Source organism: Pseudopodoces humilis, chromosome 2 (assembly GCF_049639895.1).
Source record: "Pseudopodoces humilis isolate 2021_Gansu_Grassland_sample_001 chromosome 2, ASM4963989v1, whole genome shotgun sequence".
Taxonomy (NCBI): Eukaryota; Metazoa; Chordata; class Aves; order Passeriformes; family Paridae; genus Pseudopodoces; species Pseudopodoces humilis.
This window is the reverse complement of record NC_142201.1, coordinates 67,003,677-67,019,722: the sequence shown is the minus strand read 5'-3', so window position 1 is coordinate 67,019,722 and position 16,046 is coordinate 67,003,677. Positions and strand designations below refer to the sequence as shown.

General features: G+C 35.2%; 1 protein-coding gene across 3 annotated transcripts in view; it reads left to right on the top strand.

The window, feature by feature from the left end:
* Positions 1–16,046, top strand: part of PDS5B (PDS5 cohesin associated factor B) — a 99,908-nt gene that overhangs the window by 14,911 nt on the left and 68,951 nt on the right. For all 3 annotated transcript variants that reach the window (XM_005516304.2, XM_014249701.2, XM_014249692.2), the window contains exons 2-6: positions 5,392–5,517; positions 8,917–9,120; positions 13,626–13,712; positions 13,811–13,908; positions 15,005–15,131. In XM_005516304.2, the coding sequence (XP_005516361.1) occupies positions 5,410–5,517; positions 8,917–9,120; positions 13,626–13,712; positions 13,811–13,908; positions 15,005–15,131 (624 nt within the window). In that variant the 5' untranslated portion in view covers positions 5,392–5,409. The remainder of the gene's footprint in view (positions 1–5,391; positions 5,518–8,916; positions 9,121–13,625; positions 13,713–13,810; positions 13,909–15,004; positions 15,132–16,046) is intronic.

Genomic DNA, 16,046 nt, shown 5'->3' with positions numbered 1-16,046 from the left:
TGAAAAATGTCTTTCAAACATAGATTTAAAAGTATATTTATTAGTCTACATAAATTTGATGTGTATTTTCTTAGATTTTATATAGATTATTTTAAAATTATCTCAAAAATAGTTATATAGATAATTTTGTATATTCAGTGAAAGTTCTGAAAAATAATAATGATGATATAATTTGCTAAGTTCATCACTGTTTCTGGTGATCTTCTAAGTCCTCATGTTTGGATTCTGGATTTTAAAGAGGAAGTGATAGTAATTCAGGAGACAGACTTGAAGGAATATAGGGCTGATTTGCTAAAGTCTGCTTCATCACTTGGGTAAGACTTCTACAAAACTATCTGGAGAATGAGGATTTAAACAGATGTATAGATCTCTGGAAAGTCACTGTTGACACATGATGACTTCATGTGTGTTAAGGCACAGTTTGCTTAATGATTAGCACAGTTAATTAAATCGCCATAGGCAATGTAAACTGTCAGCCAAACAAAATACAATTAAATGGAGTGTGGTTTAAATCTTCCAGTTAGATCACTGACTTAACATCCTTTAGTGATATTTACTGACCTATGAAGTATATTTGCATAGGTACTTAATATGCAAGATATCAATCCATGTTTTATTTGCATAATCACAATCCATATTTTAAAGTTTTGAGCAAGTAGTATATGTGAAGTTAAGCTGTTCATGGAGTTATCTACTATATAGAAAACATCTGAATGTTTTAATAATACAATGACCGGTAGACTTAGCTGGAACTGAGTAGCTATTGGATACAGCTGATTATGTACAGAACTCGTGTAGTTAGTTTATGTGATCTTGACTAAATTTTGGCCTTGGTACTTATTACTAATTAACTCTGTTTAGATTAATGGATTGTTCCCATTTGTGGTCTGGCTGATTATCATAATTTTACATTATATGTGATCTTTTGATTTTTGTCACAAGAGGTGAATGAGTTTTTAATCCATACAATAAATGTAGCTTCTACTTTTGGGTTTTTTTCCATGCTTTAGTTTTCCTGTTGTCATTTCACAAAGAGTATGTGTTTTGTCATATTTCTTTTTTCTGTACTAGTTTCTTCCACCCCACCTCCCTTATAACTTAGTTTTTAATTTGTCATGCTATTTTATGCATACTGTTTTTCAATATGCTTCTACAGACTTGCTCTTCGTTCCTGACTTTAGGTCTTTGAGAAATTATAATTTCAGTGTTGCTTCTGTGTTGAAAGAAGTAGTTCCTAAATATCTCAAATCTTACTGTATCATCTCCTTTTGTACAAGGAGTAGGGTTTGTATTTTAAATGCTCTATTAGCTTAAAATAGATTTATTTTCTTCATAGTTTTTGAAGAAAATAAATTACTTAACTTACAGTACTGTTTAATATAACTGAAAAAAACAGTGCCCGATCGAATCATGATTTTTACTGCTATTTCTTAGGACTGGAATTTGTTTATTATATATTCAAGTCTCTTGTGACATCTATCCTCATATAACAGCAGAAACAGTGCACATCCTAAAGTTTAGTTTGTGTGTTTGGATTATGCATGGTGCAAAGCATTTCATGGTCTGAAGTGTTTTCTTTCCTTAAGAAAGGCATCTATATGAACATTTTCCTTTTTCATAGAATTGTTAAGGTTGGAAAAGACCTCTAAGATTGTTGAATTCAGCTGTTAACCCAGAACCACTGTGTTCTCCACTAAACCACGTCCCTGAGTGCTACATCTACTTACCTTTTGAACACTGCAAGGGATGGTGATTCTACAGCTTCCCTGGGAAGCCTGTTTCGATGCCTGACCACTCTTCTGGTGAAGAAATCTTTCCTAATGTGAAATTTAAACCTTCCCTGATGCAAACTGAGGCCATTTCCTCTTGTGTTGTCATACATTACTTGGGAGAAAAGTCCCTACCTTACCACACCTTTTTTCAGGTAGTTGTTGAGAGCAGTGAGGTCCCTGCTGAGTCTTCTCCAAGCTAAACAGCCCCAGCTCCCTCAGGCTCTTCCTGTAAGACTTGTGCTCTTTTCCTTCAGATGGTGTATACAGAATAATACCGGATTTTTGAAAACATGGTGGAGAACTTTTGAAGTTTCATTTGTTAGAAAAAAAAATAATAGAAATGGTCAGCTGAGTCTGTTGACTCTCAAAGATGCTTTCAAATTGCTTGTCATCTTAGACTGTTTTCTTTTGCAATACCCTGGATCTCTAAAAAAGAATTCTAAAAGCTTCTTGAAATTCAGTCATTGGTATCACATCACTGGCTTATGGATTTTCATTTTCAACATGTTGTAGATACAGTTGGCCTTGAGGCTGTTGTTCTTAACTGGTACTGTCTTCTTTTTCCATGACAGAATTTCACTGAAACAGCTGATGTATCTGAGACGTGAAATCAGAGACTTGCATTTGGTTAGAATCACCAAAACACCCTCCCCTCCTGCCCCCCAGAATAAAATCCTAGATTCTGCTAAATGTTCAACACAGATTATTTTGATAAAGCTAGGTATACACATCTATATTGGCAGTCCAGAAGAACAGGGACTTCTAGCAGTGGAATGTGATGTTTTATTTAGATAATTTTTGAAGTTATAACTGTTGTACAAGGGGATTGCTTAGCATTGAATTTTTTTTAATGATAGGCTTTGTTTTCTGCTGTTTCTTTTTGTTTCAATGGTTTTTGTTTCTCTCAGTATTAGAAGGTTTACAGTGCTTTGTGTTCTATTTATTAGAATATTTTTAGAATTATTTTTGACCCTGTAAGACTAGATGTATTAATTCTGTAGAAAATCAAGTCCTATTTTTTTTCTTCTGTACTTCTGAGAGGGATAAGCTGTATCCTGTCTCTAACCTTGGCTGGCTGTTAGGTGCTAACACTGCTGCTCTGTCTCTTATTGCTTGATGGAATAGGGAAGGAAATAAGACAAAAAAGCTTATGGATCAAGATAAATATAGGAAGATTGCTTTCATTCTTCACTAACCTTGGTGTCTGCAGGGTTTAATGTTTTTCTCACCTTTCTTCCTAGTAACTGCTGTGTAGCATCTTTTGTCAGTTCTTAAATACGTCATCAAGAGGCACTGCCAGTGTCACTGATGGCTCGACTTTGGCAAGGGATGAGTCCATTTTGGAGCTGTCTGGATCTAGCTCTATTTGCTGTGGGAGCAGTCCCTGGTCTCTTCCCACTGGGGCCATCCCTTCAGCCTAACCCACTACCAAAACCTTGCCACATAAACACAATACAGATGTTCAGTTTCATCCAGACCTTGGATGCCACTGAAGCTTGAAAGCTTGGTTGCATGGCTGTTGGACATACTGGCTGCAGAGTTCAGCTTGACTGTAATGTATGAGTTTGAGTCTTTGAATTATTTCAAAATGTGCTCCAAATGGGACTAAGTCACCATGTTCTAATCAAGTTTCCATTGCATTTGATCTGATCTGACAGCTATCCACCACTGGAAAATGGTGTTTTGTTCCCCAGTTACCTTAGTTCCTGTTCTTTCCTTTGTGTTAGCTTTGATGCTTGTCACATGCTTTTCAAAAACAATTAGGCTTGTTTTTTGAATTGGTAAGTTTGATTGGTCCAACAAAGCATCTGATGCTTTTATACATTCTCAGATTCAGGAGAGCAAGGCTCCCTTCTGCTGTGATGAGCTGTTAAAATGAATTTAGCTATAATATATGACATCAATCCATCTGAAAGGTAGAACATAGTATCTATGTCAAATGGCAAGAAGAGTGAACTTAAAATTTCTGTGTGCTTTTGAGGAGTCCTAGACTTACTGTCATGACAGTGCATTAAAGAAGTATAATGAGAATAAAAGTGACATCATATTTTAGCATTAGAAAAAGTTACTTCAATGAGTTTTATTTCCTCCCAACTTTGTAATTGTCAATTTTTGCTACAGCTGCAAGCATGTGGCGCTGTTCCACTGCTGCGTGTATGTAGGTGCAGAGATGATGACAGAAGCTGAGTCGACTTTTGTGTATCTGTTGAAGTACATTGCATGTCATGCCTGTTGAATGAAATCTGATTATGTTCGTTCTACTCATGTTTTTTTTATTTACAAAAATAAAATGTGTTGTGGTGTATGTGTTCTTTGAAAAAAAAAATTAAGCTGATGTTAGCTTTTTGTTTGGTAAAAGATTAGGTGAAGAAGCAAAATCTTTAACTTCAGTTGTTTTAATGAAATATGAAGAATACAAAACATGTTGATATGTTTTGGAGGGGTTGGGTAGATTAATACATTTCAAGTTTTAATTCTCCTTCAGTGTAGAATGACCTTGGCTTGGGGTCCAGTAAGTCTTAATTATGGCTGTTATGGAGCATGCTGCTAGCCGATCTCTTCTTGTGGATTCTGGCTGATTTTTATTTCTGGTGTTATAGTTCCAAGAAATTCAAAGTATATATGATTCTTGTATAGGAGGTCTGTAGGAACCTTACTTGGAATTCACAGTTCAGAACAGTCATGACTTCTAGAAGTGGATCATACTTCTGGCTAAGTAAATAAAAATATCAAGACAGTGACAAATTTTTGTCTTTTGTTATATTCTTAATTTGTAACTGCCCTGGTATAGTCTCTTTCTATAATCCTGATTGTCCCCACACATCCCATCTAGATTTTTCACCATCTTTTGTATTGATTACTTTTATGTAAGTAAAAATTTCAGTTCGGCTTCCTTCTCTACGGCAATGAAACTGCATAACTTAGAATAAATTGCATGGTAGTCTGTATTTGCATCAGTTTAAAGGGACTGAGAAACCAAGTAACTGACTTGTGCTCCTAGTTAGAATTTAGGAAGAAAATACCATTGCTTATCTGCAATCTTTCACTTGAAAACTTGTCTTTAATGGCATAGAGGAAGGAATTGTATTTGGTCTACTCTATTTCTGTCCCTTATTCCATTCTCTATCTGTCTGCTTCTCTATCTCTATCTACAAGTAATGTGTAACGATTAACCTCACTGGTATTTAGACTTTTTGGAAAATTGCATTTTCCAAAAGAGTAAAGAGAATGCGAAGTCCACTTCAGATGTCTGAATACCTAACCTAGCTAGAATCTAGTATTATTACCAGGAGGTAGAAGCATATCATACAGTACAGTAAGAATCTTGGTTGCCTCGTATTAGTGTGAAGATCAAATACATTCTGGAATGAGGAATTTTAGCTTTTTTCTGATGTATACTTCTTGAAAGCTTTATTGTGTCATAGGACAATCTACCTGGACATCAAAACTGTTGATGTCTCCCGCAGTATAGATTACTGAAACCAGTCAAAATACTGTGTTTCTTGTGTTTGTATGGATTTGTTGGTATATTTCTAGTTGGATTTTGTTTGTCAAAGGGGGACAGATATGGTTAAACATGAGCTAGTTAAAAAACAGTCTTCTTAATTTCTTTCCACAGTTCTAAAACCGTGAAATCATGGCTCATTCAAAGACGAGAGCCAATGATGGAAAAATCACATATCCTCCAGGAGTCAAAGAAATCTCTGATAAAATATCTAAAGAAGAGATGGTGAGAAGGCTAAAGGTTAGTAAACAAGTAATTGCTTGCAGACTAAAGTTTCTTGTAAAAGATGTTCAGTGATCCTATTACTATATTTTATATCTGAAAGGGTTTGGTTTTTCCTTTGGGCTTTACTATTTCTATGTGTAGAAAGAGAAACTTTGCTCTTGTGCCTTCTCTTCTACCTATTTCTAGGAATGGCTTGTTCAGAAAAGTTTTAAATGCATTTAAAAATCACAAGTAGAAATGAGCTGCATTAATTTCAAATGCTACTTAAATTTTATTTCAGCTACTTTCTTTTTTTTTTGGTTTTTTTTGTTTTGTTTTTTGTTGTTTTTTTTTTAATGAAAGTCAGTACTTTCATTATTTTCCAGTATTTTCCGCTCTGAAGGAAAGTCATAATTTTGGCAATAATTTGTATACCTCTCAATACATTCCTTTTATGTCTTTGTGCTCTTTGGTTTGTTTATAAAAACCTTTATTCTCATTGTTTTAGCCTGTAATGTGATGAAGGTAGTCTTTGTTTTACTTTAGTCTATATACTTTGAGTATACTTACATTCTTTGATGTATTTCTGTCTTGAATTTCTTGACCACTTTGTTTGGCCTAAATGTACAGGAAGGTTGGACAGATTTGGAATCTAATTTTGTTACTACTGTTCTGTATCTACCCCTTTACTCTCACAAAAAGGCAGGCCTGTATTGTGCATAGGGAATGCCTGCAGCTTGGGCTTGCCCTGTGAAACGGGAGGGAACAGATGTAGGAGACGAACCTTAAGTATTCTAACAGATGGAAGAGCTTAATTCTGAGTTTTTCTGGAGTTTTAAGGCATAGTCATTAACTATGGGTAAATGAACAAAACCAAATAAAATGCCAGAATACAAGGATTGCTTCTCCTCTTCTTCTCAGTAACCTGTCTAGGCTTTGGGATTTTGGTTGATGGACTTCGGTGACTATATTGCATTCTATGATGCTGAATAAAAGACAACATTTATAAGTTATGAGTGATTTCTAAGAGAATGAATTCTTTGTTAGCATTTGCAGATTTTTTTCAGCTTGTGGAAATGCAGCACCACTGTTCTTACTAATCCTTTTCCGCCTATAGCTGAATTTCATTTTTGGCCTTGAATGTCTAGTTCCTTCTGTCATCTTGATCTTTCTTGCAGAATAAGAGGACTTTGTAAGATGTCTTGTGTTTCTTGTTGGCTGTTTATTCTGGCTGTGAATTTGTTGGTGCTCAGGCAGGGAAAAAACTGCACAGTGTTTCTTTTATAACAGGTTGGATGATCCATGCTACACCAGAAATGTACGGAACTTCAGTATAAACACAGTTGCAGGTGCTAAAGAACAATAGTTGATAAATGAGTGAACTGTTAGCCTCTTGATTTCTCTGACTGCCCAGTTCACATAATTATTAGGGAAAAAGCACTTTTCTGTGCACAAGCAGACATTCTGTTGTTTGTTGATAACAATATATTAATATAAATGCAAATTACTGGGAAATCTGAGAATAAAATGGAAAATATGCAGAGTGAATTTCTGTATTAGCATAAGTTACCTCAGAAATTTTATGCATATTGAATTGATGCCTTCTTGAAGTTTATAATAGATTTGGAAAGGAGATAAAACTAAATGGTGACAGGTTGTGAACTGGCACTGAAGACAGAAAGAGGGTGATAAACACTTGGAAATTATGAATACTGTGGGAAAAGCCACAGTTTCTTTTAATACACAAGAACCAAGTCATCATCTCATTATTTTAGACCAGCAGTCTAATAATACACTTTTCTGCAAGTTTTATACAAGTAAATTCCAAAGCTGGTTTCCATAGAATGATGTAGTAAAAATTAAATGGGTTAAGAAAGATGTTTCACATCTGGAAGATGAAGCTCTTATAAATCGTGGTGGTCTGGGTGTGATTTCAGACTCCAGAGTCTTCTAACCTATTGCTTTGCAGGAACCTGGAAAACTATGCTAGGATGACTAGCTTGTTTTCCTTTGTTTTTCCTTAAACACTGTGATTGATTGCTCTGCAGACAGGATGACTGATCTTTATTGTCCTGACTTGCACAGATGTTCACATTATCAGGGAAAAAACCACTAATTGTTCATTTCCAGAGTAGAAAAAACCCATACTTGTTGCAAGAAGCATGAAAAGACTTCATAGAAATGAAAAGAATTCTGACTTGTAAGTTACTTGAATTAGTATGTTAGGGCACTAGGGCACTTCAAATGGTTCATCTTGTGTGTGACTGGGGAGTACTTCATTTCTCTTGCAATTAAAGTTGTGTCTGCATAATCTGCTGATTTTCTGTGTCTTTTTGTAAAGGGTTCTCCTATGTTTGAAAACTTAACAGCATCTGTGATCCTAATTATGCAGAAGTTTGTTTTTTTTTTAAAGTTGGGCTTGTTGTTCCCTTACCAGTTATAGCAGTTCTTTTTGGAGGTGGAAAAAACCCAACCAAACAAAAAACTATAGCAAAGTAAAGTGTTTTGCAGTGTTACAGGATTCTAGGACATGACATTATTATTCTTTGAATAATATCTCTTCCTCCACTGAAGAAATAGATGGGAGTTTTGGCTTTAATTTTCAGGATTGTGTAACTAAGTCTTTAGTATCGTTTTGTTAATTTTACAACAGTTGAACTCCTTAAAATAACTCTGCCTCTGTGAGTCAGATAGGGAGTTGGAAAGGGACATAATTACTTTGTTATGTCAATAAATTTCTCTCCTTCAGAATGTTTTTTAAATGTAAGAATTCTCACCAACTAGCACTTACTAAATATAGCTTTTTCTGCTTCTGTTTTATTTAACATGTTAAATATTTGGTGTCCCAGACTGCTTTTCCTTCCTAACTTCAGTAACTGAATCCTAATAATCTTAGTGGTCATTTTAGTCTTGTTGGACAACATTCTGCTGAGCTGCCTGGATTTAAGTGCATTTGCTGAAAGTGTGTGCACTGCTTTGGGACAGTGTAGGGAATAGAACTTTCCTCAGCGAAGTAGTAGGCAAAAACCTGAAACTGAAAGAGAATAGAAGGAAAAAAATCATGGCTGAGTAGTTGAGAGAGACAATTTTTTTTTTTGAATTTTTAAGTGAATGGCAGTAGCATTCTGTTGCATGTAACATGCTGTTGCACTTCCTCAATTGTCCAGTTTGATTATATGGTTTCTCAAAAAGATTTGGGAAGTCTACAACTAGGCTTTCAGTAGTTCTGCTGAGACCGAGGATTGGGATAGTTGATAGAGGATTTGGCCAGGTCTTTCCTGTGCCCTGAAAAATGAAAACACTGGTTGCTCTAGTATGTACTACTGCATAGCTAATAATGCTTCTGGCAGAAGTTGCACAAAACCAGAAAAAGTAACTTTTAGTAAAGATTCTGTTACACAGAGTATTTAATTTTATGTGTGTCTGTCTATTTAGATGGTTGTGAAAACTTTCATGGATATGGACCAGGACTCAGAAGAGGAAAAGGAGCTCTACCTAAATCTTGCTTTACATCTTGCTTCAGATTTTTTCCTCAAACATCCCGATAAGGATGTACGTTTGTTGGTAGCATGTTGTCTTGCTGATATTTTCAGAATTTATGCCCCTGAGGCTCCATACACTTCACCGGATAAACTGAAGGTAAATTAAATTAATCTCTTTTTTCACACCAGGTTTTTACACTAAGTGATTAATATAATTGGTTATGACTGCTTTTTCCTTCCTTTTATTCTTGTTCAGCCTAAACAGTGCAAAGTTTTCACTTGATTTTGGGATATGATTGGTCAAGTCAATTGTCCATGACATAAAGGGCTATACAGTACATCTTCCAATAACTTGCAGAGTTTTGGATTTGTATGGAAAATAATTATTTTATTGAACTGTTTTTGGGATTTGCAGGTTATTTTACTTTAGAAATATTGATTATATGTATAGTTTTTATCACAATCTCTTGCAAGATACCTAATACCTTCACTTGGAAAAATACGCTCGCATCTCCAATTAAACTACCAAGAAGCTGGTACTTATATTTATATATTTATAGATAAAGGTTCTATTAAAACAAAGATAAAGTACTTTTGTACAGAGTTTAAGGATTTTTGATGAGATGTGGAAAATTCTGCAATTACAAACATCACTGATCCCACTAGATGGAGATGGTTGGTAGAGAAATGTCAGGTTTGAAAAGGAAGTACAGATCTGACTCATTTGTTTCAGAAAAAAAAATTACATTGTTTTGTGTGGGTTTTTTTTACATTTTAAAGTAGAAATCTTAGTTCCCAACTCTCAAAATCAAACTGTTTCCCAAGGTCAGTCAGAGTCTAGAGTAATAAACTGAGTTTTGGAGGAAATCTGCAAAAAGCAGGTGAAATTAACACTGAAAAATGTGTGCTTTTTTGTCTCCCTGATTTAGGAGTGTGTATGGTCTTTTTTGTTTAGTTTGGTTTGGTCTTTATTTATTCTACAGTAGGATGAAAAGATGGTTTCGGTGGATGGTCTATATATTATCACTTAAGGGAAATCGCTCAATTTCTCATGCAGTGGTCGCACCAGCAGTGCTTCTTAATTAGTGAAACAGCGCAGTTTCAACTGCCATAGTACATCTTCTGTTAACAGACATACTGCAGAGATATCTAGGGATTTTTCTTAGTTCTGTTTCCTTAATTCTGAATTAAGAATTATTAGAGGTAATCAGAGGTACAACGTCTACTTACCTTACTTATTGATTGCACCATCTTCAACAGGGGATAAATATTATCTTTCTCTACTGTGCTATATTTAAGTTTGGTTTTCAGCTGTCCTGATTTCTGTTTCAGTTTTGAGTATGTTTTCATTTGTTTGTTAGGCTTAGAGGTTTAATTTCTCTCATTCTGAGTTGATCTAACTAAGTTCCTCCTTAGAGTATTTGATCTACCAAATGCTAAGCTTCAGATTTCGTAATGTACAATATTGGAAGGTTTACAGTGCTGATCTCACACCTGAAATATCAGAATACTACAACCACTTGTTGGGCAGAGCTTGGAATGGATGAGGGACTTCCACTGCCAGCATTGAGTTCTGTAATCTGTGTGGATTTCAGAATTCAGTTTCCTGGTTCAGTTTTCTAAACACATTTTGAGAAATAAAGAAAAGCCAAACAGTAGGGACCTTTGCCTACGGCTGCTGGGGTAGATTTTTTGCAAACCCTTTTCCTCTGAACTCAGCTTTTGTGGTTGCAGGACAAGCTATGATATAAATGTCGAAGAGTTCCCTCCACTTTATGACAGAGGTAAGAGGAAGAATGCTTCCTCTTGGGTTGTATCTTGGCAGTATTTTTACCCAGTATGTAATATCAAATCCATACTGCGGCTGAGTCTATTCTTGTACGTTTAACACCAAAGTTAATTGCAAAGGGGAGTGCTGAAAAGGGTTCTTGAGAGGAAAAGGGTTAAATCTTAAGTTTTTGCCCTTGCTTCAGGTTCAGTGGATCTCTTTGTAACTTACATATTGTGCAAGTGAGATGCTGAGGAAAGGGATAACAATCTCAGGTTTCCCTCTTTCATGTGTATCATCAGTGTAAATCTCACATTCTTTGCTGTTCTTTGAAAGATAGTTGATAACAGGGATGGAAAAAGCCATGGAGTGGAGTAAAAACAGAGCTGGAGTAGGTTTGCTCTGCTGGTTTCTCAAAACTTCTAAATTTGAGCCCTCCTCAGTATATGTAAAGCCTAGAGCCCAAATCTGATTTTTTGGTGGGAAGATAATCTAATCACTTATATATGTCAATTGAAAATGACTTGAACAGAAGGACTGTCTGTCTCTGCTGAAGTGTAGGTGTTAAAAAGGGTATATGGTAGCAGAACTTGAGTTATCTGAAGATGTTCTCTGGTGAGAGCCATGACTCTGATGATTACTGAAGCCATTTTGTAGTTAGTTGGCATTAAGAGAGCGATCCACCAAAAAAAAAAAAAAAATTTCACTGAAATGTGAGCACTGCTGTACTTAGTCTAGATTCTAATACAGACTTGCTTTATGCAGTCTCATATGAAAACATATTGTCTAGTTGTGAAATTATTGCAATTTTTTAGCTGAAGCCAAAATTTATTTTACTCCATGTTTTGAATTTATAAATGCATGTTCAAGTAGTATGTTATGTGTGCTTTAAAAAGGGAAAGATGTGCTTAAAAAAGGGAAAAATATTTGGTCATACTACATGAGATACTGAAAATTAGTGAGTACTGCTGAGTTAAGTCTGTCTTGTTTTCTCTAAATAGGAATAGGAAAAAATAGTTTAGGAGTAAATGCCTACTTTTTCAAACCATGCTGTTATTTGAAGCATTCAGGTATTTGACTTAATGTATGCTATTCATTAGTGTCTGTAGTTATATACAGCCCAGCAATGAGAATTTTCTTTTGGAAAATTAGTAGGGTTTTTGAATCACATTCGGTAGGTAAGTATTTTATACTGAGCTGTAGGATAGAAAGTAAGATACTTGGTAAAATGAACTGATTGAGATTTACCTCTAAAAATAAAGTTTAACAAAAATAATTAACATATAGAGCATGGGTTCTAAGATTAAGTTGTTTTATGTTTGACATTTGTCAGTTTGTCACGTGCCCCCTTCCTTCTTTAGCTGATTCTTACTCTTCCCTGAGACTCAGTTTGCATGTCTTCTGAACTTTACAGAACCTTCCAGTGTACCTGTTTTCTATAAGACAGCATTCATTTTGGGACTGATGGCCTGCTAGGCACTAGTTTTTAAAGGAGGGGTTCTTCAAATGAGTTTTTGCATGGGGACTGAATGCTCCTGAGTGGTTGGAGACCACTAGATGTGTCCTTTGTGTCTTTTGGTTTAAGTTCAGCTGAAGAGTCTAGACTGTGTGCTCTGTTAGGGATCTGAAGTATGAATAAGAGAGTGACCCTTCTGATCATCCTTAACTCTTCAAAATCAGTTTCAAACCAAATAAAAACATGAATGTAGCTCTGTCTCTGAACAGTGTGTTTGCTGTGCATTTTTGCCAAGAGTTGGTGATGTCACATGTAATCTAGTTCTTGATTTTACCTAGATCCACAGTAAGTGCTCAGCTTAATCATTAAGGCTGGGTTTTGTGGTTCTAGTGTTAGGAAAAAAAACCCTATTCTTATCTTTTGTCTGTGTATTATTCTTGGGATACTTAGGGGAAATGGTAATTTTGAAAATGTTATAGGAAAGCCTTATAGATTATTTCAAGGATAGGTTTTCAGGATTAACAGTAAGGCTCTCTTGTATTTATTAAGGCAACTTTATACCTTTTGGAATTTATTTGATTTACACCTAGGTTGTTAGATGACACAGCTACAGTTGAGGGTGTGAGGAGTGTTTCCAGTGATACTTATTTGTAAATATTTTGATTTAATATAGTCATATTAATATAGTTGTAGCTGTGAATTTCCAGCTGTTAATTTTCTGACTGTAAAAAAAAAAAAGAAAAAAAATTTTAAAATATTCCTTCCTGTGTGTTTCCATTCTGTTCATAATTGACTACTTCTTCCTTGTAACCTTCAATTTACTCCATGTGAGACTTCTTGTGAAGGAGTCTTCTGGTGGTGAAAGTTGATAGAGTAAACAGGAGGAACTTGGTTTATTAGTTTTTGCAAGAGATGTTACCTGTGTCAGTATCTTGATGACTGAGAAATGCACAAACGATACAGAGTGAAGATATAATAATACTCTTTAAAGTAATATATATAATATAAAAATATATATAATAATACACTTTGAAGGAAAGATGTAGTTGCCTGCTGCTGTTTTCCCCTTCTTTTGAAACTCCATGTAATATGAAGTAAAGCTATTAAATTTGTTGTACTGCTGAATAATCTCTTGACTTCTGCAGCCAGACAGTTGCAGCTGTGTTGAGTGCTTTTCTTTCAAAATGAAAAACATTTGTTTCCTTAGGAAAAGGTTACTTTCTCAACCCTTTAAAGAAGCAAGAAGTATTTTAAAATTACTCCTTGACATTTTCCATGATGTTTTTGTAGGTGATCTTCTTTTGGACAGGGAAATAATGTCTCTCATTGCTGCATATTTTATAGTGACTAAGTAGTACAAGTAACTTTAAAAGGTAATTATTTTATTTTGAAGGTTTAATTGCAGTTGATAGAATAACTAACACATCTTTCTTTCCAGGATATATTTATGTTCATAACAAGGCAACTTAAAGGTTTGGAAGATACAAAAAGCCCCCAGTTTAATCGATACTTTTATTTGCTTGAGGTAAGCTTCATAACTTATTTCATAATAACTGTTAAATATAATCTTTCAATTTAATCTTGTATTAACTACTCCTTTTGTTTTTTCCCGTTCCAACACAGAACATTGCTTGGGTCAAGTCCTATAACATATGCTTTGAATTAGAAGACAGCAATGAGATTTTTACACAGCTGTATAGAACGCTGTTTTCAGTAATAAAGTAAGTATTTTCACCTCAAATTACAGTATATTATTGCATGATTGAGGTCAGCAACTGCTAACATAGCTGTTCAGTGTGACTTTTAGCATTAATGACTGCAGTTTTGTAATTTAGTTTAACTAAAGGTAGCAGAACTGTCAGTTTTTTCTGTTTTAATGAAACAAGACACACAGCACATCATCTTTTTTTCATAAGAAATTTAGCTTTGGTTGTCATTCACTGCATTTATTTTATTCTGTTCTTGAAGTTGAATGGTGTAATATGCAATTCTAAGGAATTTGGAGGATTATTGCTGTAAAAACATGAGTCAGAAAGTAGTGGACACTGGAAGGTATTGCTAGAGGTAGAGGTTTGCCCTTTGCTCAAACCAGGTCAGCTTTGAGCAGATTGCCCAGAACTGTAGCCGATTAGGTTTTGGGCATCTCCAAGGATGGAGAGGCTGTGCCCTCATTGGGCAACCTTCTAGTACTCAATCACCCTTTTATTTAAAATCTCTTACATCTGAATGGTATGTCTTCTATTTCACCTTGTGCCCATTGCCTCTCATTCTGTGACTGGACACCACAGAGCCTGTGGTGTCAAGCCAGTCCTGCCCTGTCCTCTCTACTCCAAACATCAGTTATTTAACTTAATGATAAGTTCTTTCCTAAGCCATCTCTTTTCGAGGCTAAAAAAAAGATGTCAGCTCTCTCAGCCCCTCCTTCCGTGGGAGTAGCTCACGGCCCTTAATGATCTTCATGAACCTTTACTGGACGGAGTCCAGGATGTGTGTGTCCCTTTTGTGCTGGGAAACCCAGAACTGGACATGGCACTCCAGTGGAAGTCTTCCCAGTGCTGGGTAGAGCAGAGGGATGTTCTGATACAATCTTTTCATGGTAGGCACAGATACAGTCTTACTGCAGTAGTTAATGAGGAGAGCATGAAATTTAAGAATGATGGTATACGCAATCAGGGAATTGAAGTATTTTGATTTCTAAGAAAACTTGAGATTTGCTGATTTTATTCCTTGTTGTTTGGCATTACCACAGGGAATACTCTGAACTGAAGTTGTACTTTATATAGATATTACACTAAGAATTCTTGTTTTTAATTTCAGCAATGGTCATAACCAAAAAGTACACATGCACATGGTTGATCTAATGAGCTCTATCATTTGTGAGGGAGATACTGTGTCACAGGAACTTTTGGATACAGTGTTAGTTAATCTAGTACCAGCACATAAGGTAAGATTTAGTGGCTTATATTTTGTTTTGTTCTATTGTGTTTTTTGTAATCATGATTTCTTGAATGTATATGTTCAGATATGTAGATCTAATTGAGAGAATGGCTGTAGCAAATGTCTCTGTATTATCTGGATTTCTTTTAGCAAACAAGTAATTTTAATAGACAGAAAATTCAGTCAAGTTTCATTGCTCTGATATACTTGCCATAAGCAGAATATCAGTGGTCATAGTAATTTAAAAGGTTGAATGTCATATGAATTTAAACACAGGGTTTTTTTTTATCCCATCAATGCTGGTAGAGTGGAATAGAGAAGTTACATATATCCCTTGGAAAGTCTTTAATTCATGTAATGCAGTAGCAACAGTTCAAACTAAGGTGCTGCCCTGAGTGGGAGGGAAAAGGTTGTAATGACTGCTGATTTGTAATTGGCTCTGTTGTATTTCAGAAGTGTTGGCTTGTTGTTATAGGTATGTTTCTGATGCAGCCATAGAATTAAAACTGTGCACAGAAATGATGGTTCCAGAAGAGCCCAAGGAATGGCTGTCTTACCTTAATGAATACTGTCATTTAAAAAAAAAAAAGTCTCCTATAGATGAACTAAAGGAAAAACTTCAGAAATGTGCACATGTTGTGATACTTAAATGTTTAAAAAGCTTGGAGTCTAACTCCTTAGTTCAGGAATCTAACTGTGTCCTACTGAAATCTCATGAGCTACTCACTTGTAAGTTGTGAATGACAAAAGAAGACTGAGGAATTATGTAGGAAATGTAGAAAATCTTTAGCTGTATTTTCAACACTTCTAATAGTTTTGTTTTTTTTCCTTAAATAATATTCAGGAAAGTGCTAATTATTGTAGTTTCTGAAAAGTGTAATGTTAAAGGGTTATTAACAGAGAGATGCTATGGAATGCCTAC